General features: G+C 35.3%; 1 protein-coding gene across 4 annotated transcripts in view; it reads right to left on the bottom strand.

The window, feature by feature from the left end:
* The window catches only part of LOC131154218 (protein virilizer homolog), a 142,700-nt gene that overhangs the window by 111,863 nt on the left and 6,095 nt on the right, over positions 1–24,742 (bottom strand). For all 4 annotated transcript variants that reach the window (XR_009136390.1, XR_009136389.1, XM_058106838.1 and 1 more), the window contains exon 3: positions 15,592–15,715. Coding sequence is in view for 2 of the 4 variants with exons in the window: in XM_058106838.1 (XP_057962821.1) it covers positions 15,592–15,715 (124 nt within the window). In the remaining 2 variants the exon portion in view is untranslated. The remainder of the gene's footprint in view (positions 1–15,591; positions 15,716–24,742) is intronic.

The raw sequence follows: 24,742 nt of genomic DNA, 5'->3' as shown, positions 1-24,742 counted from the left end.
CCAAACAACCATTCCTCAAGTGCCGCACATGAGCAATTAAAAAAGGTGAGATCTTCGGACAAAAAACATCAAGAAAAACTCCATTAATGTGTTTATAGAGGGATTCAATCACTGCTGGATGATTTCAGTTCAAAGACATGCCTGAAAGTAGCTTCACATGCTGGCACGTGAGGTCGGCCCTGGCAGCCTTCAATCAGCACGAGAGGGCTCGTGGGGAAGCTTCTAGAGACGTGATTTCAGTGGGGGGGCATATCGGCAGAGTCTGTGAGTGACTATGGTGTTTCTTTTTGCAAATTCTTTAGTAGATTTTGTGCTCCTGAACTGACAGTGTCGCCCAGGAAATTTCCAGCAACTAGTCTGACTTCCAACAGCTGCTGGCTGTTTTCTAGGGCTATAGTGTTGCTGGAAATTCTTCTATGATGGTATTCATGCAGTGGATTTAGGGTTCTAGGCTTCAGTTTTGATGGTGGTTGTAACAATTAAGGTTTAAGTTTCAGAATCATGCTCTGATATGATGTTGAATAATTGGATAAAATGGAAGACCTAACTTCAGTGATGGGTCTCTCCCTCTAACAAGCACAATATTAAGGACCATAATACCCTAACTCAAACTTACTAACATAACTCGTAACACAATAATAATCCTAAATGACTAAATAACCATTAACATACCCACCTTTAACATTGAATTTTGTGGCCTGCTCCTTGGACTCTTCTACAACTTTAATATTTTATTTCGTTGCATTTCCTCACTCTTTAAGAATGGCATCATGTGGTCAATTATTCCCAATCAATGGAGCTTTCATTTCCACATTGAAAATCTATGACCACAATATTCAGGTTCACTTGCAAGTTGCAATTTCCTCTCTTCTATGATCATAAGTGTAACCCATAACAACAACAATTTATGTTTCATCCTAGATAGGCAGTTTCTAGAATTCAGGTAAACTTGCAATTTCCTCTTTTGTATGACCACGTGTAGCCCATAACAACAACAATTTCTGTTTCATCCTTGATAAGTAGTGCTGAGATTGGAAGCTCATATTGTCCAAATAAGAACCCTTACTTCTCTTGAAATGGAAGATGATCTCATCATAAGAGTCGGGGGAAATTCTGATATGAACAAACTTTTCTTTCTAAACCAAATGAAGGTTTATCTTCTTGCCTTGGGTAGCATTGTATTCTACACCACCACTCAGCCGCACTGCCCAGAAGCTTATAAGATGCAAATCTTTCCTCCTTTTCTCTAGTATCCCATTGCATTCAAAATAAAGATCTAGCCATTTTATGAATTCTCTCTTGGAAAAGTTACCATTAAAACGAGGAATCTCATGAAGACAATGTACAGAAGCCCATGTAACATTTCCCCAGTCCATATAATGTCAACTATTAAAAATGTTAGCTTCCCATTTCTAGGCTCTCCAATTTCTCAACAATAGTTATGAATATCTTGCACAAATTTGAAAAAAAAAATCAAAATTGAACCTAAGTGACTGCTGAATTTTCCCTCAAAAATATGTAGCAAACACTTGAGGTTGGATTTCATCTGACAAACGTCAAAATCTCCTGAAGAAAAACTAATTTTATCGCAGAAAATCTCGAAATACTGCAGCACCCATAGTATAGGTCAAAATATATCACAGCCAAGTCAAAATATCATGAAAGTTACAAAATTATCATGACAAAACTCAATTTCTCGCGATTGTAGAAGAAACAGAAGACACTGCTAGTTTTTCACACACATGTTGCCACCACATAGGGCACACACACTGCCAGCGATAGTATTCTGCCTGGTGGTAGATCAAGGGGTGGTGAGTCTGTTGGTAATGAAGATGCGTCAAAATAACTCGGGCAAAGTGTGAAACCAAAGGGATCAGCGGCTGGAAAATCTTCTAGTAGTGCATGGGTCCTCTCCAGTGGTCAGATGGCTATGAAACTTCTGGGATCAATCTTTTGGGAGGTTCTGTCTTTAATGGTGTTGGTCATGTCGTGAAAAGATGACTGGGAAGTAGAGTTCAAAAATGAGGGGCGCGGCCATAATTTTCTGGGATGTTGCAGATTGATGAACATTGATTCAAGCCTCCAATTCTCCTTGATTTCTTTGTGTAAATTTTTAGGAATTCTCTGGTTTGAAGCAACGTTGGCAACAAAGGAAGTGAAGAAAAGTGACCAAAAATATGCTTATGGGACATCAATGGTAGCAATCAAATGATGAATTTGACTATTGTTCTGGTATCAAATAGACATAGGACAGTAAGAGCAACAGAAAGAAAGAAGAACGGAAAAGAAGTGAGACACAGCAAGACAACAGAAATCAAAGACAGAAGGAAATCAAAGATAGAACAGACTGAGACAGAAAATGGAGAAAGGAAAAGGAGAAGTAGAAGAGAGGAATCCGATAACTGTCTAATACAATACAAACAAAGTACTTAAGACTCCCAACATTACAACTCAAAAATTAATTACAAAATAACCCGAGTACTTAACAAACACAAATTAAACTTAAATTCACTAAATTTCTAAACTATCCATATTTACTAATTTTAAACAAGATCCTGAATTTTTAAATTTTCAAACAAAATATAATCACCTAGAATTACCCATAAGCACAATCCTCCCTCACATTGCCAACAAATGCCAGGCAATCCCAGGCCATATCTTACGATGCCTTTGGAAAGAGCACCTGAGTTCACCCCAAACCAATGTAAGGGAAAACCAAAGGCCTTGATTTTCAGAAGGCTTGAATAGTTTTCAAAGTCCTTGATCAAGCAAAACAATGGGAGAAAAAAATACAGCTAGCAGACCTAGTGGAACTAAAGACTTCGTTGTAATAATATGATGAATTGCTTCAGCTCCTCGTGTCTAGGCATAGTTTTTTTTCTGTTTCTAGGCGTACACTGTTTTTCTACATCTTATGATTAGAGACTATCTAATTATGTAAACAATTATTTAATTACTACTTTCAATCAACATGCTGAAAACATATGAATGCTTTCAATCAACACGCTGAAAACATCCTGAAGGGGATAGTTGTTCAGTCTTTAAAACAGGAAATAAGTAAAAGACTTCAAAAGCAAGTCGTATAATAAAAGGAATAAAAATACATCATCAAAGAAATCGAAAAAAATTCAATTTCTTTCAAATTAAAAAAATTACTAAAAAAGTAAAAAAAAATCCCAAACAGAGCTCCAAGTGGAAAGGAGGACGGATCTTCCACAAGTAAGCAATGCCTAATAAACACCTAAAACCTCTCTAAAGTTTGTGATACACTCAGTTGTGTTTATAGTTTTATAACAAAACTTCTAAGCTTCAGACCATAGTTATCCTGCGATGTAGGATCCTGTTCCAAATCATGGTGCTTTTCACATCCCAGATCACAACGGTAAGCAATCAGGTTTACCAAAAGTGGAGACATAATCCCACATAAGTATTTAATTAGAAAAATGAAGAAATTGAAAATACTAGGAAAATTTAATCCCAAAATAGTTATAAAAGAAATAAATTGAGGACGTAAGCAATTCTACATTATTCAGAGTATTCCCTATGCCACCTCAAATATTTAGTAAAAAACCCAGGTATTTCAAGTCTTCAAGACACCACAATCCAAAATAGAGAACCAACTAAGCCTGCTCTCCAGAAACAACATACCAAGCTAAGTGGCATACCCCGTCCCCATAACCATACAGGCCACACTACAGCCCAGGTCCCAGAACACACACCATAGATAAGCACATTGAGATGCCTGGAATGCATTAGATCAAAAACACAGTTACATGTAATGCATCACATTCTAGGTAACTACGCTTCGGACACTAAGCCAATCACAACAAACACACAATGAGCACATTAAGATGTCCATCCCTCCATTTGTGCAACATGGAGTAGAATTGATACTATTTTTACAACTTGTAAAAAAGATAAAAATTTTCTAATGTTATTTTCCGCATTTTTTCTTGCATTTTTTGTTCTTTATACAATCTTAAATCTTAAAGGCATAAAAATACAGAAGAAACTGACCATGGTTGCATTATAAATATGGAAACAGCAAGACAATTATGGGCTAAAGCCAAAGTATAAATTAGCATAGAGGACAATCACTAATTATCTAAAAAAAAAAATATCTGCTACCCTGGCAGTGAAACTACTGCCCATCTCTTTTTACATTCACTGTGCCATAAAGGATTTACAGTAACCTTTTAGGAACCTTTCATGAGCATTGAGTATGTCTGCAGACTTTAGCACTGCATTTGGGACTGGGAGAAGCCACAAAACCACCTGGACTGACTTTCAAGGTATACAACCAGCGAAAACAAACCACAAATTTATCAAGAGGAAGAGATATCAATTCCCAAGTATCATTATCCTGTAACAACACATCTCTTCAACCATTCAATCCTCCACCCAGAATGAGATATTAGAAATAGATTTCGAAAGAGCAATAGAAGATAGGGTACTAAAAGAAAAATAATATGAAGGTGACGAGAAATCATAAACAAAATTAGAGATTGGATGCCAGGTACAAGTGTAATCTTTCCGAACAGCAATAGGAAGATCAACATCTTGGGAAATAAGACCATGAGGTGAGGAAACTAGAGGCATAGGAGTAGAAGCTGGAGGAGGCTCTCCTCCCTTGAGTTGTTGTGTCATGTGTGTACACAGGCAAATTGGGAAAACCCAGGCAATGAAGAGAACTGAGGATGAAGATGTAAGAGGACTAAAAAAAAAGAATACTTCAGGATCTAAAAGGCTAGGCAAAGGACTCATCAAGGTTAATACAATAGTTTTAAAACCCGGATCAGACCAATCGGTCTAACCAGATTCAACCAGAACCGGTCACCAAGCCCGTCTGGTTAGCCTCCCAGAACTGGATTTGATGTAAAGCAGAGTTAACCCCAGTTACCTGGTCCAAGCCAATCTGAACTAGGATTGAAGGCAGGTTGACTTGCCTCATGCTTTAAAAAAATATAAATAATAATAATAGTAATAATAATAAAAGAAGAAAAAATTTATATATATATATACACACACACACACACACACACACAAACATATGTTGAAATCCTTCAATGGTGAGAGTTCGTTCAGCTCAGATCAAAGGGAAATCTTTTGATCTGAGATTGGATCAAGTGGGTTCTGTTCATTCTTGAGAAGAATCAGCTACAGAATGAATGGGTAAGACTTTCATCAGCTGCTGCAACATGGTTCTCACAGGAATTTTTCTCTTGATGAAATGTCAAGCAAGGGTGTTCGAAGATCTTGGGTAGGTTTCCCTGAACACTGGATGGTTATATATGCGACAAATGCAGATAAGTTCTTGGAACTAGGGCATGGTTGGAGAGGCAGGAGATACTCTATGTTTGTTCCTCAAGGGTTCAAAAGCAATGGGTGGTTCAACTTGGGGAAGAATTCAGTGCTCTGGTAAAGTCTCTTCATCCTGTCACTAATGGTGTTGGGAGTAATAATAATCGTTCAAGGAGTCGGGTAGTTTCAGGTAAATAGAGTTGATGCTGGTGCTCGTGCAACTTCTAAGGGGAAGCTAAAGGTGGTGCGTGTTCATTGTCTGGGGAAGATGCAAGAGGGGCCGAGTCCAGTGGCGGCAGAGGGGCTGAGTATTCAGGGAATGATTCCAACTGAGGGGCTAAATCCAGAGGAGGCCAGGGCTTCCTGCTTGGACAAAGGAGTGAAGAAGATTGGATGCAGTGGGCCTGGGTCTTTGATGATAATGTTAGAACTGGGCCAGCTGTTTGACAGCAGCATAGGCCTTTTAAAACAAATGATGGGCCTTTCTGTAAAGGAGGCACAAAATCAGAATTTTAATCCTACTTTGGGATTGTTTAATAAGAAAGAAAGCAATCTGGTTAATCCTCAGTTGGGCCAACTGAATGGGCAGACCTAAAAGCTTATTCCTACTGGCGTTAATAGTCCAGATGAAAGTTAGGCTCCCAATATGAATGCAGCCCATAGTCCTTTTAAATCCTGTGAGGCGGCAGGACTTCAGCATCCTTCACAGCAAGCAGCAACTGCATCAGCAACTCAGTCGACATCAAATCAGACCCATGGTGGTCAAGAGGTGAGTAGTAGTTTCGAATAACAGAAAAGAGAAGGAGGTGGGAATAGAAAGGTTGGTCTCTAAAGATTCAATTAATATTATTGAGGGTAATTTTTTTCCTGCTCAGAAGAAGTATGCTAGTGGGCAGGGTTCTGAGAATGAAATTGGGAGAGATTCATCTAAGAATATTAATTATTCTGAGAATGAAATTCAGAATTTTATTGTGGGTCCAGAAGGAATGTCAGATGGTAAGACAGCTAATTCAGATATTCAGATAGATCAAAAGGTTTACATTCGGCATAAGGAAGTGCAGAAGGGTTTTGAAACGAGGAACCATCTTGAAGAAATTCAAGAATCATCTAGTAAAATCACCCCCCAAAAAAAAATTCTAAGGCGAGATTCAAAAGGTGGGTTAAGTATGGTGGAGGATCCAATTGGTGAGAGGACTGGTACCTGCAAGGATAGAGATGGGGGGAAATTTCAGATGATTATAGTGCAGACAGTAGCGACTTTGATTGTGACAGGAGCTTACACTGGATCAAATTCGGGATCGGCATCGTTATTCTTCTTATTCTTCTACTAATCACATCAGGGATTTATTTTACGTGCTGCCGCCTCCTTTAGAAGGCTTAGATGGAATTAATATTTTTGAAGATATGTTCCAAAAGAAGAACATAAGGAGAATGGAATTCTGCCCTACTCCAGCTCAAGAAATTTCTAGGAAGAACCTTGAAACTCAGAGTTTGCTCATTGCCTCAGGCCCCATGTTGTCTAATCAAGGAAGAATGAAGTTAGGCATTTAGGCTTGACAGTGGCAGATATAAGGTGAAGAAGGGTCAGAGGGAATTAGCTAATTTCTAATGTTCACTGAACTATGATGGGAAGGGATTAAAGAGGGGTTTTCTTGGCTGATTGTAGCAGTTTTTTTTTTTCTTTTGTTTTTCTTTTAATTTCGTTTTACTTTTTCTCTCTTTTCGTTTTTTTTTTTAACTTTTGTTTTTTCCTTTTCTTTTGAGGATTTAAGTATCCTTGCTATGATCGTCCGTTCTCTTCCCTAATATATCTTCTTTTAATTAACAAAAAAATATTTTTTTTTATACTGAATCGGTGTAATATTATTTTTATTGAAACAAATATTATTATATACAGTATTTATCCAAAAATAATTAATGTATTAATATATTTATTATTTTATCGTGCTAACATCACTAGTTTAACCACTAGTTCGACCCACCAATCCAACTGGCCCGTTACCTTCACAAGGTTGGTCATCGGTCTGGGTTTTAAAACCATGGTCAATAGAACTCAAAGAATCAAAATAATATGGTGTAAAGTGACATCAGCAGAGAAAGAATGGATGCAAGTAGGGCTATACCATCGATATCCTTGAGTAACCCAGAAAAATACATTTGAAAACACAAGGATCCAACTTACCTATTCCTAGACTCAACTGATGGACAAAGGACATGCAACAAAATATACAAAGAGGAAGTGAGAACAAAGGAGCCTTTGGAAAGACAATTGAATATAGGATTTATTGCTGAGGACAGAAGATGGCATGTTATTGAAGACACAGCAAGCAGTGAGCATGGGATCACTCCAAAAAGCCTTGGGGGACATTCGTTTGACACAATAGGGTATAATGACTTCGAGAATCTTTGTTTTTCTGCTTTACAACTCCATTTTGTAGCGGAGTGTGAGCACAAGATGATTGATGATATCGGTAGTGAATCGGGTAATGAAGTACTCTTTAGCATTATCATTACAAAGTACCCTAGTAAATTAAACTAAGCCCTTTTGGGAAAAAATGGCACAAAAGATGCTAAACAACTCATAAATTTTTTTCATTAAACTAGTAAGGAGGGGCACGTGCATTGCTATTGATTGTACATACATAGCTCAATAAGTAACTTATTAAAAACATTGAGAAATATTCATGTCACATTCAAATAAAGTCAATTTAGTCACATCAATATCAAAATAATACTTAAGATTCAAAAAGGATTAAGACTCAGAAAGGATCTGCCTTCAGTTATGTTAGAGAACCAGTTGGCCTTCGTTTCAGGTAGACAAATTCTTGATGCATCCTTAATGGAAAACAAATGCATAGAATTATGGAGAAATATGAAAAAGAAGGGATTTCTATTGAAACTGGACCTTCAGAAGGCATTTGATCATGTTAATTAGGGCTATCTTATGAACATTTTGGAAATCATGGGTTTCAGTGTCCATGCGAGATGGAGACACTGGATTTATTATTCCATATCTTCTGTATCATTATCAATTCTCATTAATGGTGAGTCTGCAGGTTTTTTCAATAGCTCTAGAGAGTTGAGACAAGGAGATCCACTCTCTCTTGTTCATTTCACAATAGTCATGCAAGGATTCAACTAAATGATCAACAAGGCTTGTGCTTTTAAGCTCATAAATGGTGTTGAATTTAGAAATAAAGGTGAGTCCTCACTCGTTTCTCTTTTATTCTTTGTCAATGACACACACTTTTTGCAGAAATTCTAATCTGGAGGTCAAATGGCTCAGGGATTTATCATTATGCTTTGAGACATTTTCTGGTCTTAAAGTGAACTTGGAAAAAAGTTGCATTTACCTGATTGGTTCAGTGGCTAATTCAGATGTAAATGCAAGAATTCTTAACTATTGAATGGGTGCTTTTCCAATCACATATTTCAGGCTTCCTTTGGGGGCCAAATTTGGATCTAAAAGCATTTTGGGATCCCATTGTAGAAGGAAAGGAGACAAAGCTAGCTTTATGGAAAGCAAAATTTCTTTCTACGGAAATCAAAATCACCTTCATTAAATCGGATTTATCCAACCTTCCTATCTATTTTATGTTTATTTGTCCAATATCTTCTGCTGTGGCTTTCAGACTTGAAAATCTTCAAATAAAATTTCTAAGACAAGGCTTTTATGATGACTTTAAATAACCTTTGATCAAATGAAGTAATCCATATCCATCGATTCCATGTGGAGGTTTGAGCATCAAAAACTTGCAGATGATGAATGTAGCATTGCTTTCTAAATGGAAATGAAGATTCTACCTAAAAAAGACAGAATGTGGAGAATTATGATTTACTTTAAATATAAATATAACTTTGATTTATAGGAACCATCTACTAGCAATGCTAATCATGGATGGGAGTTGTGGAAAGGCATCCTTCATAACTGCAGCATCTTCTAGGATTTTACAAGAATTTAGATTGGTAATGGACCCGGAACCCTGTTTTGGTTAGGCAGATTGGCAGACAAAGAACCACTCAAGTTTCTAATTCCTAATTTGTGCAATTTGGCCACTCACAAAGATGCAAAAGTCTGTGATCTATCGATTAGAAATGGTGGACATTTCTTTTAGAATATTAATTTTAATATAATTCTCAGGGATTCAGGCACAAATTCAATGCTTGATTTACTGAAACTCATCTATTCCTTCTAATTTCGTGGCCCAAGAGAGGAGTCTAGTTGTTGGACCATCTCCAACAAAAATACTACAAAAATACTCTCATTGTTAGAAGCCTTTATTCTCATCTTATTGATCTTGAAGTACGGTAACATAAAGGAGCCTCACTATAAATTGTTTTGGAACTCTTTGGTCCCTCAAAAGTATCCCTCTTTCTGTGGCTCACTTCCAACAATTTGCAGAAAAGAGGTTGGGTTTTGGCTCCAATTTCCTTGCGTTGCAAAAATAATTTAGAATTGGTGGATCTTCTTTATATCCATTGCGAATTCAGTAGAACCATTTGGGCATATGTTCTTCAATCTTCAACAGGCGATGTCAACTTCGTGGTTAGATTTTCTTCAAAATTGGTATTCCTCAAAGCAGAAGGGTAGTCTCATGATTTTAAGAATAATAATCCCAGCTATTGTTTCCTGGGAAATATGAAAAGAACGAAATCACAGAAGTTTTTGAGACATTTCATGCTCAGGTCCTTTTGTCTTCAGGAAAGTGTGAACAACTCGTGTCAGTGGAGTCATATCTGCCCAGATTTTTATTCTCTCAATTGGGTTGATTTTCTGCAACTATGTAAAATTATTCCTTTATAACTTTGAGGTTTTAACTCCTTTTGTTCTTGCTTTATTGGAACTGAAGCTTCTTGCTTGATTTCCAGTCTTTTCTAATAATATATTTTATTTCTTACCTTTTAAAAAAATAAATCAGTTCGGAAAAAAAAAAAAACTAAAATGCTCTAACCCATTGGCGTCCAGAGCAAAGCATGAAATGATAAATTAGAAGCATAGTAGTATTTAAAACATAAGAATTCATTTATACTCACATTTCCTTCTATTCAATTCACTTCGATGTAACATTTTATCATTTGTATAATAAAGGTAAGTTAAAACCACAACTATCAAGACATAAAATTCTGCATATGCATAAATGAAGGGAGACATAAAAACCATTGATACAAAATCGTGGAAATTATTCAAAGTAATAGAAACTAAAAACATTTTAGGGCTGGTTTAGTTGTGCTAAGCATTTTTCATTATCCATGTTTAAGTACATTTTTTATTTTTAAATTTTAAAATAATTACAAAAAACTAAAAGACAATCTTTTTTTTTCAATTTCTCAAAAATTATGTAAGTTAGTGTTTGGGATCAACATAATCCATACAAATTAAAGCACAAGATCCAAATTTCATGCTCTCATACATAAAGTACGAGTTAGAAATTTAGACAATAATGAAAATATATATTTTCAATTTTTCTATATAAATTTAAAAAAAATTTATAAAATTATAAAATAATGTGGCATCTTAGTCGTCATATAAAAAATGACAAATGAAAAATGAAAGTAATTCTATAAGCAAATAATGCCAAAATTTTTTATGATTATTTATTTCATTCCAATGTTGTAAAAATTAGCTTTTTTTTTTTTTTGTAAGAAAATGAAACTATTTCCACAATTAAATGGCCATATATTTTATTTCAATGCATACTCAATTTTAAGCAAGGTCATGATTGCAAAATAGTTAATTAGGAAAATGTGGCTTAATATATAAACCTACATAAATAAGATAAGGGTCATAATAAAAAGTTGCCAATAAAAATATTTTTGACAAGGAACCAAATTACAGAATTTGGGGTTAATTTTTTAATTATTACATAAAAAATGAATACTAATAAAGGTTCATTTGAATCAAAGACTTTGTTCGGAAAAAGGAAAAAGAGAGAGAGAGAGAGAGAGAGAGAGAATAAGGCCGAAACCAATTTTTTTTTGTATTTTCTCTCAATATTATATATTATTAAAAAATAAAAAATTATTCTGGTATTATTTAAAATTAAAAAATATAAAATACTAATGCAATATAAACTAAAAATTTTTAAAAATATCAAATACTAATGCTATATAAAATAAAAATCTTAACCATTAAGAGACTACAATCTATAGAGCATAGATAAAGTCTAGTAGACAATGATATATATGTATTGCTATATTGTTGGAACTCCATTTACCACAAAATTAAAGAGGTCACCTCCAATTCGTAAACCATATATACGAACAACAATTCTTAATGTAGGAAAACCACTTTTTTTTTAACAGGTACTACAAGAAAACAAAATTAGAAAGAAAATAAAAATAAAAAACAGCCCCACATAGTAATACATCCAGCCATCCTCCATCCTCCTCCTTGCAAGCAAAAGTGGCATGATGCCTGCCTCCATCCTACCAACTTTCTGACTGGTAGACAAGGATTGCGGCAGCCATCTCCAGGCATGGAAATTAATGGCAGAGAGAGAGATAGAGAGAGAGTGAGAGGGGAAGAGAACATATGCTGAACCTCTCTGCCTTCTATTTCATTTTACCAAAACACCCATAAAAACCCGCATTTGATAAGGAAAAAATAGGGACAAAATGGTCTGCACAGGAAAATCAACACTGTTCATATCCGGCTTCACGATACAACCACAGTATCCTACACAAAGTATCAAAACTCCAACTTTGATATGACACAGCTAGCGAATGGACTAACATGAAAAGGGCTGACTGCTTGTTTATTGACTTGGGAAGCAAAGGGGACATGATGTCTTCTCAATTGACAAGACTGACACTCAAGATTAGACGCAAAATTCAACTTAGGAACTGGATGTTTTAACTTGTCCAATGAAGGATGACCACGACAACAATGGATTTGAAGTGGTGGGGCAGCAGCAGCAGCACTGTGAGCAATAGGAGGAGAGAGCAACTCAAAGTACCATAGTCCACCAACCTCACGTCCTGCTGTGCCAATAGTCTTCCTCGTTTCAAACCCTAAATAACAACATAATCAAGAAAGAAGCAGAACAATTTAGTGACTTCATAGTATTACTCATAGACATAAGATTGAAGGGGGATTTAGGAATGTACAAAACAGAAGAAAAAGTGATGGGAGTAAGATTTACTGTTCCTATCCCCTTTTCTGTAGTAGTGGACCAATCAACAAGGGTAACTTGAGGTAGATTTTTAGAATACTAGAGAGTAGAAAAGAAGTTGGTAACACCGGCCATATGGTTAGCAGCAGGAGAATCAACAACCCAAGGACTAGTGGGGAGATACCAAATGACATGCATGTAGTAGGATTACCTTCCTGAGCAAAAGATGCAATGTGATGAGATGCTTGTTCGGATGCCTGACACTACGGGAACCTTGAAAACTCCTTTAAGCCAGTTATAGTACGATGTCACCAGCAGCAGAACAAGTGACTGACAAGGGAAACATCCTTTTAGGATTTGTGCCTCATTGTTATCCATCTCAACACATACACACACGTGTGTTAGGAATATACGAACAAATTCCCGAAACCTGTGAGAAACAAATAGAGAAAGAATAACGCCAAAGAAAAATTCAATCACACGCACAAGACAATATTTACGTGGTTCGGCAATTTTGCCTACGTCCACGGAGTTGCAGGGATTTCAATATTATCAGGAAGAAAGCACAGAGAGTGTGGCGATACAATTCACTCGCTCTCGCTCTCTCTCGCGGATACAACCACTCAAACCCTAATCACCCGAAAGCACCCTTTTTATATGTTGCGCCTAGGGTTCTGTTCCGAATGGGCTCCAAAAATTTTTCCCGGGGACGTTGCCCCCGGACCCCCACGAGTACGGCTTGTACCACTTAGTCCATGAGCGCTGCGGTTCGCTCCATGGACTAAGCCTTAGGATAGAAATCTCTAATTAAACAGAGGTCAGGTGGTCATCCAAATTAAAACACAACTAGGCTCCACAAAAGCCCAACACACGTGCACACGCGTGGGCGCGGGCGCACACACACACACACAAAACCTCGATATGAAAGCAAATCAGAAATACACAGCAAACAACATATTTTTGGTATTCATGGACTCCAAGTCTCCATCCCACACACACAGCAATTGACAACTGCAAACCAGAAACACATGACAAACAAGATAAACAATTGAGTGAGTCACAAACACAGCAAACACAACTCTTTCAAGGCCCAATGAACTCAATAAACAATGACAAACAACTCTGGCCAGCACCAAAGAATCATTCTCGGAGTGCCACTTATGTGCAACTAAAAAGTGAGATCTTTGACCACAAAACCATCACCAAAAAACTCAATAATATGTTTATATAGGGATTCAAATAATGCAAGAGCAACTCAGGCAAGAAACATGCATGTCAGAAGCATGGTTTTAAATTGCAGAAACCAATAGCGTAATATAACAATAACGGATGTAGCAGGAAGCGAGAGTAGTAGATGTTACATTATGAGAAACACAAGTGTAGTGACCGTGAATCTTTTTCAAGCACACACAATCTTATGTGATATTGGTATATTTGCATCTTTTAAACTCTTACCTCTTCTTAAAACGAATCTTAGTGCATTTGGATCCTTTTCTTCAACTTACTAACATAGTTTAGTAAGGGCAACAAATCTTACATTTGTTTTAAGCCACCATTGAAAGAAAGAATTTATTTATGCATATATATATATATATATATATATATACACACATATACAGATACTAATTAATAAAACAAAATTCATTATACACTCCCACTAATCTATTAGGCACATTAGGCATGCATACAATATATTAAACAAGGTCTGTTTCTAATAAATTTAAACCAACAAATTATATTGTATAACTATAACCTAAGCTTTAAAATTATATATACAATCATAAAAATTTATTATTAAAAGGACAAGAAAAAAAGCTTAGGAAACAAAAGAAGGTTGAAATTGAAAAATAAATAAAAGAAATATCAAATTATTAAATATTATCAAAATAAATAATCTTGTTCATATCAAATTGTTAATTACTACATCCCTTGTGAATATTTAAAAATATATATAATTTTTTACATCATTATAATCCCCCCCCCCCCCAACATGACTTATTCAAGATCATTTAGTAAGGGGAAAGATTGTAAAATGAAAATAAAAATTTAAAAATTAAAAATACATTTTTTGCCATAGCAGCGCTATCGTGGCTGTAACGTAACAGGCGCTACAGCAGTGATTTTTCTTCCCACCGATTTAGCACGGTGTAAGGTATTAGGAACCCAAAAAAACTGTTAGCTAACACTGTTAGGTAACGGTCGCAGCCGCTACAGGATTTCCTGCACCAGCACGTGGGGTCAGCCCGGCCTGCTCTTGGACTAGTGTGTGGAAGCAGATCCAGCAATGGGATTTCAGTTGTGGGCAATGTCTATGGGTTGCTATGGTGTTGGTTTTGCAAAATCAAAAGGGATTTTTGTTTCCTGGACTGGCAGTGTCATCAAGAGAATTTCCTGTGACTGCTGTGGTTTCCAGCAGCTGAGGGCTGGTTTTCAAGCCGATGGTGGTGTTGGCAATTCTCCTACAATGGTAGGCATGTAATGGACTAGGGTTTTTGGCTTCAGTTTGATGGTGGCCATGGAAATTAGGGTTCAGGGATCAGAACCATGCGCTAATACCATGTCAAAGAATTGGGAAAATTGGAAGACCCAATCACAATGATAGGTCTCTCCCTCTATTTATAATATATGCCAAGTACATAACAATGGCCCTATTACCCAGTTAACTCACGCTTACTAACACAGCAATAACACTAAATAACCACAGTAGCTAGTAACAGTTCCTTATGATTCACATCTCTAATACAGAGGATTTCTTATGCTCCTTTTTGTTTACCCTCTCCAGCAATAAAATCTCTTCTTTTTTCTATATATATAAATATAGATATATGTTATTACCATACCCAGAAGCTGAAGATTTGTTATACATCAAATTTATTGCATCTATTTCACTGGGTTCTATGGGAAATCCCAAATCCCACACCAAATAAAATAAATCAATTAGTTCTACAGATGGGCATGAGTTCAGTCAATATACAAATTTCTGACCAGGCTTACTTCAAATCTTTTAGGGTCATTCAAGAATCTATACAATGCAAAAGGTCGACATTCCCACCAAAATGAAAATATAAACCCTTGAATGTATCCTGCTTTGACAAGTAAATGAATCAAATAGATATGCAACACAGCAAAATAAAATAACATCAATTCAAAGAAATAATCATATAAATTCTCAAGATACCTCAACTTCTAGAACATTTGATGAAGAATGAGAGTACAAAAAAGGCTGGCATAAGCGCCTAAACCTTGTTTCTCCTTCGCACTGAACAAAAACCTCTAACGCAAATGATGGTGGAGACGTGGCCCTATACAAGTTAATGATTGCAATAAGATCAAAAAAATAAAATAAATTAAATTAAAATAAAATGGAAAATTATAAATAAATAAAAAAAACTAAGGCTATTAAAAAAGAAAAAGGAAAACACGAACACAGACAACGAGTAAGTCCACCACCCATTTGAAGCATAGGCACAAAGAAAAATGAGCTGCATACAGATAATGAATTTAGTGACCCAATAGAAATGGCTGAGAGCATATTTTACTAAAACTACAAGCTTTGTCAGCTTTAAAGTAACATGACAGTAATGAAATTTTTTCAAGGTCCCACAACCTTATCTATATTGGCATATGCATGTTTTAACCTTAACCATTATTAGAAAAGGACTTTTAATGTATTGTGGATCTTTATTTCAACTTACTAATATTTTTGAAGAAAAAGAAGAAATTTCGTTAAAGAACAAAGGATGTACAAAAAGGAGAATAAAACATCCTCCCTCCTGCTGGAAAAAGAAAATGTAAAAGAAGAAACTACAATCAAAATGGCACCACCTTCCAATCTTGCTGAAGATCCAAAAAAGACGCCCCTTTAAAACAGCCAGCTGCAAAGGACCAAAGAGAAGCCAAGTAACAAATCCTTTCTCATAGCAAAGGACAAGTGACCTTTGCTGCAAAAATACGAGCATTCCTTTCCACCCAAAAATTCCTCATAAAATTGCAAATATTGCACAAATCCACAAAACCAAACCATCCCCGCTCTTCCCAAAGCTTGGAAATGAAATACTCAACAAATACTCCAACCCATACAAACCCAATTCTCTCCAAATAAACCAACCAATTTACTCCAAATGCTCCAAGAGAAAGAGCAATGCTAAAAAAAAAATGAGATGCAGATTCTAAGCTATCCAAGCATAAGATATAAACATCTAGAGATATTGCCTTTAAAGGCCTCCTACTCTACAACAATAAAACACATTGTTAGTGTTAACTCCATTAAGAACAACCAACCAAATATAAGCCTTTATCTTGAAGAAGAATTTAGGGCCCGTTTAGTTGTGAAAAACAGTTTTCATTTTCTATTTAAGTTTTCCAAAAAATTACAAAAAAGTTAGGTAATTTATCATTTTACAACATTTGTATGAAATAAATGAACAATAATAAACAGTTCCCGCACAGCATGCTTGGAGAAATAGTTTAATTTTTTTCATTTCCAATTTTTCAAATAATTACAAAAAATGCCAACTTATTTTCCAATTTTCCAAATTTATATAAAAAATTTGGAAGACATCTTTTCATTATTTTTCTAAATTTATAATTCTTACTTTGCGTATGGGGGCATGAAATTTGGATCTTGAGTTTAATTTGTGTAGATTATGTATAGAGTTTTTATCTAAATCCACACAAATCCAAAATCAAACCCCAAAATCCATGATTCTAAATATTACCTTATATAAATTTAGGAAAATTGGAAAAGAAGTTGTATATTTTGTGATTGTTTAGAAATCTAGAAATAAAAAATGAACAATTATTTTGCACATTTAAACAAACTTTTTATTTCCTAACTTTTTAATATGAATCTTGAAAAATTAAAAGATAAGATAAAATTTTTATAATTCTTCGGAAAACTAAAAATTAGAAAGCGAAAATTATTTTCCACAACTAAATGGGCCCATTAGCTTTCCATATGGTATGATGAAGAGGAAAGGACACAAAGTTCTAGTCAAGTGCTCAAAAAAAAAAAAGATTTACAAGAATAAACTCCTCAAGGATCCAAGCCCCATAACCAACTCTCTCTCCCATTTAAGAGATGACATCCCTCCAACAACAACAACAATGACAAGAATTCCTCCACCTCCCTATCATTTAGAGACCTACGAAAATGGAAATACAAAGAAGTAATAGACCCATTTGAGGTAAGAAAGTAAGCAATGATATCATTATGCATTAGTGAGAGACAATATAATTGAGGGAAAGATATGAAAAGCACAGAATTCCCCACCCAAGAATCTTGCGAAAAACAATACGACACCATTACCGACAACATATTTGATATAAGTAATAAATAAAGAAGAGTAGATCTGAGTAAAACATCTCCAAGGACTTTAGGAAGAGCATCTAATTCCTAAAATAGCATCCCCTACGAAAATGGAAATACAAAGAAGTAATAGACCCATTTGAGGTAAGAAAGTAAGCAATGATATCATTATGCATTAAGGAGAGACAATATAATTGAGGGAAAGATATGAACAGCACAGAATTCCCCACCCAAGAATCTTGCCAAAAACAATCCGACACCATTACCGACAACACATTTGATATAAGTAATAAAGAAAGAGTATATCTGAGTAATACATCTCCAAGGACTTTGGGAAGAGCATCTAATTCCTAAATTAGCATCCCAACCATTAAGTTGCATCCTAAATTTACTTTTTAAGACTTTATGCAACGTTATGCCAAAGGGAGTTGTCCTCAAAGGGACCACAGCCATTTCCCCAACAAGGCAGTGTTCCTAGACACCAATTTTCCAATACCTAAACCCTACTCGACCGTAGACCCACGCACAATCTCGCGACTAACTGGATGCTCCCTCTTTCTCCCCATGCACAATCTCGTGACTAACCAGATGCTCCCTCTTTCTCCCCTACACCCAACCAAAGGAATCCTCTTCAACTTACTAATATTGTTTATTAGGGATAATAATTTTACATTGGTTAAATCTCTATTTCCAGAAAATTTATATTTTTTTCACTTTCATTAATCAAAAAGGCAGTAAATAAATTACGGAAACAAAATACATTAGCATATAGTATGACATAGTCCATCAAAATATAGTAGGCACATAAAACATAAAACAAATTAAACAAATTCTACTATTTTATTACCTAAGTAATACAAATGTAATAAATTTAGACCAACAAGTTATATTGTATATAACATAATTTCTAAAATTATAATATTATTGCAGTAACCCGACCCAAAAAATAAAATAAATAAATAATAAATAAATGAATAATAAATAATAAATAAATAAATAATGAATAATAAATAAATAAAGAGATATGTTGGAGGAGATATTTTGGAGAAGATATTTTGAAAGGAGATATTTATATATAAATATCTTGGAGGAGATATTTATTTTGATTACTTAAAGGCTAAGTTAGGTTTTATTTTATTAACTCTCATTCTCTCTCTCTCTCTCTCTCTCTCTCTCTCTCTCTCTCTCTAGGATTTCGCGCCATCCGTTGCCAGAATCCACGATCCGTCGTTATCACGTGGATCAGGAGGAGAATCTCTACGTTTATTGTGGAACGGATCTTCGTTTGTGGAATTTCGAGATTTTTTCTAAAATCGAGGTAAAGGTCTAAATTCAATTTCGGTTCGGTAGATCGGTAGTGTAGGAAATTATATTGAAGTATTGTTCTTCGGTTTTAGGTTTTGGGGACCCCGAGTCATCGTTTTTTATTGATTCGTTCGTGTTTCGGTTTCAGGTTTAAGATAAGGGGATTTGTTTACATCAGTTTATTTTGAAAAGTAAACCAGTAAAACTGTAGTCTATACTATTATGTACGTTATGACTGTTTGTTTGCAAAATTCTACTGGGTAAAAGTGTCGGTTTAATCATTTTTACGATTTTGATAAATTTAGGGATTTTTGCATATGATCTCCAAACGTTTTAAAAACTTACCTAGTTGCTTTAAACTACTAGTAGGAGATGCTTGAACCCTCATTTTTCATTTAAATGACCTTTTGAATCGATTACTTCTTAAAACAGTTTTTGACGAAACGAACGTGATATATGCTGTTAAATGGACTTAAAATGCATTGGTATATACAGTTATGAACTATAGGAACTAAGGTTCCACTATACTATCTGAAATTGTGGAAAATATGTGCCGGTTAAATACCGAACTTTATATGTGAAAAGGGGTAAGCCGAGAGTACGTGTGCCGGTTGATACCTCAATTTGAAAGAAAGAAATAATGCTTGTTTAGTTCATTAATGAGATTGCGAAAATACTGGAATTGCACAGGTTATTATGTTTTGTTATAAATTGTATATATGATAAATGGAACCACAGCTTGCTACCAAAAGGAGTTGAAAGATACTTCTGTGAAGAAGTTGAAAAATACTTCTGCGAAAAGGGGTTGAAAGATACTACCGCCATATAAGGCACGGTACCGTAGCTAGTGAGTACAGTGCAACCACACATGAGAATCAGTGTGGGTACGTAGATAGTCGGCCAGCAGGAGTATGAAACCACTGGTGAAATAATGGACCAGATGGGGGCAGTCGGACTATATATGAGATACTTGACAGTATCTGCACAAACAGGGCATTGTCAGAGTATCAGTGCACAACCCGTGCCACAAGGTAAATAGGCGTAATATGTCATAACAAGTTGTTCGTCGTTCTTAATATTCATATACATGATTTAAAAACTAATATGGGAATTTTATAGTATTTATGATGATATATCTATTGCAGTTTGGTATTGAAAAATATTCCTTCAAATAAATCTATTTTAAGTTGACATAAAAACATGTGGTCACACACTAATTGTAATATCTTCCGCCTTACTAAGAAGTGTCTCACCCCATTATACAACCATTGTTTTCAAGTCCTATTGGACGTCGGTCCTAGTTGCTTGGAGGGACTTGGAAGTTTGTTTTGATTTAGTTTACGTAAGTGCTCTATGTGTGTAATAATATTAGTTTGGAACACCTTTTTGGGAGATTGTAAGAACTGGTTATATTTTCAGTATGTATGTATGTATGTATTAGAGCATACGGTTAGTAAACTTTGGTATATGTCTATTAGAAATCCCGATGGATGTTTATGTCTTCCGCTATTTTTGTATGACTGCTGTGTATGAGTTACATCTGCATGTCCCTGTTCAGGGCGGGTTGTCTATGTATGTTTATCAGATACAAGTATTCTATATGATGGATGGCAGTCTAGGTCCGTTTAAAGGGCCGGGTCATTACAATTATAGTCATAGAATTTTTCATTAGAAAATAAGTATTAACAACTTGAACAAGACAAAAAAACTAGGATAAAAAAATTGAAGCAGGACAACATAGAAACGGAATATTAAATTACTAACCTTATCAAAACAAACAATTTTTTAGGGAAAAACATTGCTCTCATCATATTGTCAATTAACACATCTCCAAATATTTTTTATAGGATAAGAGAAAAGTTTATTGATAGAACATAATGAAATTATGAGGGGAGGAGGACGAAACAACCACCAAAATCCAGCATGAGAAGGGCAAACAATACAAAGTTACAAACAAAACAAGCTAGAGCTACCCTCCAATCTCCATGAAGGTGAAACAAAGACAGCGCCTAAATAAAATCAAAAGAAAGAGCCCATAAAGATGCCAAAAACATCACTTTATCCCATAATAAGCTAGGACCGCTAGATTGATCCTTGAAGGTTCTAGTATTCCTCTCAAGCCAAAGAGTCCCACATCATAGCACCACAACGCCCTTGCATCCCAATCCCAAAACTTCACAAGTAAGAAGTACCTCACAATCCTTGGCCCCACCCAAGATTCATCAAAGCAGGAGGAAAGAGCATTCAAACGATAGTCTCCCATATGACAATGGAGAAAAAGAAGAGCTTTGATTTCGATGGACTCGTGGTGCATGGACCAAATAACGGGACTAAGCATCTCGAGACTATGAAGGCCTCCTCATCTGTAACATATCATGCAAGTTAACCTATTAGAAGGCACAAGCCATATGAATTCCAAATCTCAATGGGGATCTTTCCTCCCAAATGCTATGGCTTCAAGAAAAAGTTGGGTGAAGGAGTTCTCAAAAAGTGGAGGAAGAAGGATTTGGAAGAGAAGATACAAGGAATCATCTTCCCTAACCGTTCTTCCCCCTATCAAACAAACAAAATGATCCAGGGCAATAAGAAATATGGAGAGCTCATTCCTCACTAAATCTTTACCAAATATTTGACAGCCAGCATAAAATTTGTCATATCACTATGATATGAATCTTTACCGAATATTTGTCGAGGCGTCTCCTATGAGCGACACGTTGCACTTGAACTACTCGGGTGTAGCAAAAAGTGGGCGAGGGTGGGCTAGGTCGTCGCCCCGAAGCGATGCACCATGTCCGCGCCCGGGTACGGTGTCAAATATGCAAGGGTTCCTGCATCATTTGGGACGTGGGCAAGTAAAGAAGTTAGTTCATGAAACTAGAATTAGATTAGAAACTTGGAATATAGGGACATTCACGGGTAAAAGCATGGAAATTGTGGATACAATGATTAGAAGAAGAATCAATATAATTTGTCTTCAAGAAACTAAGTGGGTGGGGGAGAAAACTAGAGAAATCGATAAATCAGGATTTAAACTTTGGTACACTGGAAAAGAAAAACATAAGAATGGAGTAGGCATTATTATAGACAAAAACTTAAAAGATAGCGTTGTGGATGTAACTAGAGTAAGGGATAGAATTATAAAAATCAAGATGGTATTAGGACGAGAGATAATAAATATCATTAGTGCTTATGCTTTTCAAGTTGGCTAAGCAGAAAATCTTAAGAGACAATTTTGGGAAGATATGGATAGTATTATACAAGGCATACCCGGGACTGAGAAAATATTTATAAGAGGAGATCTGAATGGACACATTGGAAGAGATAATAAAAATTATGAGAGGATACATAGAGGATATGGAGACAAAAATGAGTTTGGGGAGATGATCTTAGACTTTGCTATGTCATATGATTTTAGTATAATGAATACTTGCTTTAAGAAGAGAGAAGAACACTTAATAACCTTTAAAAGTGGACAAAATAGAAGCCAAATAGATTTTTTTTTAACTAGGAGGGTAGATCGTTTATCATGCAAGGATTGTAAAGTTATTCCAGGTGAAAGCCTAACCACACAACATAGAGTCTTAGTGTTAGATATATGTATTAAAAAATGGAAGAAAAATGATAAAATAAACCAGTGTAGGAGAACTAGATGGTGGAACCTAAAAGGAGAAAATATAATAAAATTTAAAAATAAAATGATCAAAGATGAGGATTGGACCTTAGAGGATGGGATAGATACAAATACTCTTTGGAATAGATTAACTAGCTCTATTAAAAAGATAGCAAAAGAGATTTTAGGTGAATCAAGGGGAAGATTCTTGAATAGCAAAGAGAATTGGTGGTGGGATAAAGATGTACAATAAATCATAAAGACAAAAGGAATTTGGTGTAAAACGTGGCAAAAATGTAGAAACAGAGATAAGTTTGAAAAATATAAGGACGCAAGAAAAGATGCAAAAAGGACCGTTAGTAAAGCTAAATATAGATCATTTAATAGTTTGTATGATAGATTAGGTACAAAAGAAGGAAAAGAGATATATTTAAACTTGCTAAAGCTAGAGAAAGGAAGAGCAAGAACTTGGGAAATGTAAAATGCATAAAAAGTGAGGATGATATTATCTTGGTTAAGGACGAAGATATTAAAGAAAGATGGAGAAATTACTTTAGTAAGTTGTTTAACGAAAACCAAATAGAAGGCTTGAACTTAGAATTGTCAAATGAGGAAAAGACTAAAAATATAAGATTTATTCGCAAAATTAGAGTTAACAAAGTTAAGTTGGCACTAAAAAAGATGAATAATGGGAAAGCTATGGGACCAGATAACATCCCAATTGAAGTTTGGAAATGCTTGGGTGATAACGTAATTATATGGTTAACTAATTTATTTAATACAATTGTAAAAACTAAGAAAATGTCAGATGAATGGAGGAAAAGCACTTTAATACCTATATACAAAAACAAAGAAGATATTCAAAATTGTAATAACTATCGTGGAATTAAACTTATGAGTCATATGATGAAACTATGGGAAAGGGTAGTTGAACAAAGATTAAGGTTAGAAACGAAGATCTCAGAAAATCAATTTGATTTTATGCCTGGGAGATCTATCACAGAAGCTATTTATCTTTTAAGAAGATTAATGGAAAAGTTTAGGGAAAAGAAGAGAAACTTGCATATGATATTTATTGACCTTGAGAAAGCATATGATAGGATACCTAGGGAAGTTCTATGGTGGGTTTTAGAAAAAAAGGATTTATGTTGTAGGTATACCAATGTCATTAAGGATATGTACGATGGAGTAATGACTAGTGTAAGGACTATAGATGAAGAAACTAGAGAATTTCCAATTACCATAGGTGTACATCAAGGATCTGCTTTGAGTCCTTATCTTTTTGCTTTAGTGATGGACCATTTGACTACGAGTATTCAAAAGGAGGTTCCATGGTGTATGTTGTTTGTAGATGATATTGTATTAATTAACAAAACTAGGGACGGAGTAGAGGCTGAGTTAGAATTATGGAGAGAAGCTTTGGAATCTAGAGGCTTTAGGATAAGTAGAAATAAAACATAATATATGAAATGTAATTTTAGTAATGATAGGAGGAATATTAGAGACAAAGTTAAAATTGATGATGAAGAAATAAATAGCACTTGTAGATTTCAATGCCTTGGATCTATTATGCAAGCGGAAGGAGAAATTGAAGATGATGTAATGCATAGAGTTAAAGCAGGTTGGATAAAATGGAGAAGTGCTTCAAGTGTGCTATGTGATCGTAGAATACCCTTAAAATTGAAAGGGGAGTTTTATAGGACAGCTACAAGACCAGCTATGCTATATGGATCGGAATGTTGGGCGACGAAGAAACATAATATCCAAAAAGTAAAAGTTGCCGAGATGAGAATGCTTAGATGGATGAGTAGTATAACATTGAAAGATAAATTAAGGAATGAACATATTCGTGATAAGTTAGGTGTAGCTCCTATAGAAGATAAGATAAGGGAGGGACAACTCAGATGGTATGGACACTTGCAACGTAGGCTTTATAGTGCACCTGTGAGAAAGAGTGACTTAATTACTATGGGGGGCAGTAGAAGGGGTAGGGGTAGACCTAAAATAACTTGGGAGGAGATAGTGAGTAAGGATTTAATATCCTTGAATCTATCAAAAGAAATGGTCGATGATCGCATAAATTGGCGGAAAAGGATTCATATAGCC

Source organism: Malania oleifera, chromosome 4, assembly GCF_029873635.1.
Source record: "Malania oleifera isolate guangnan ecotype guangnan chromosome 4, ASM2987363v1, whole genome shotgun sequence".
Classification (NCBI taxonomy): Eukaryota; Viridiplantae; Streptophyta; class Magnoliopsida; order Santalales; family Ximeniaceae; genus Malania; species Malania oleifera.
The sequence above is the reverse complement of the archived record's forward strand: the minus strand, read 5'-3'. Positions and strand labels throughout refer to the sequence as shown.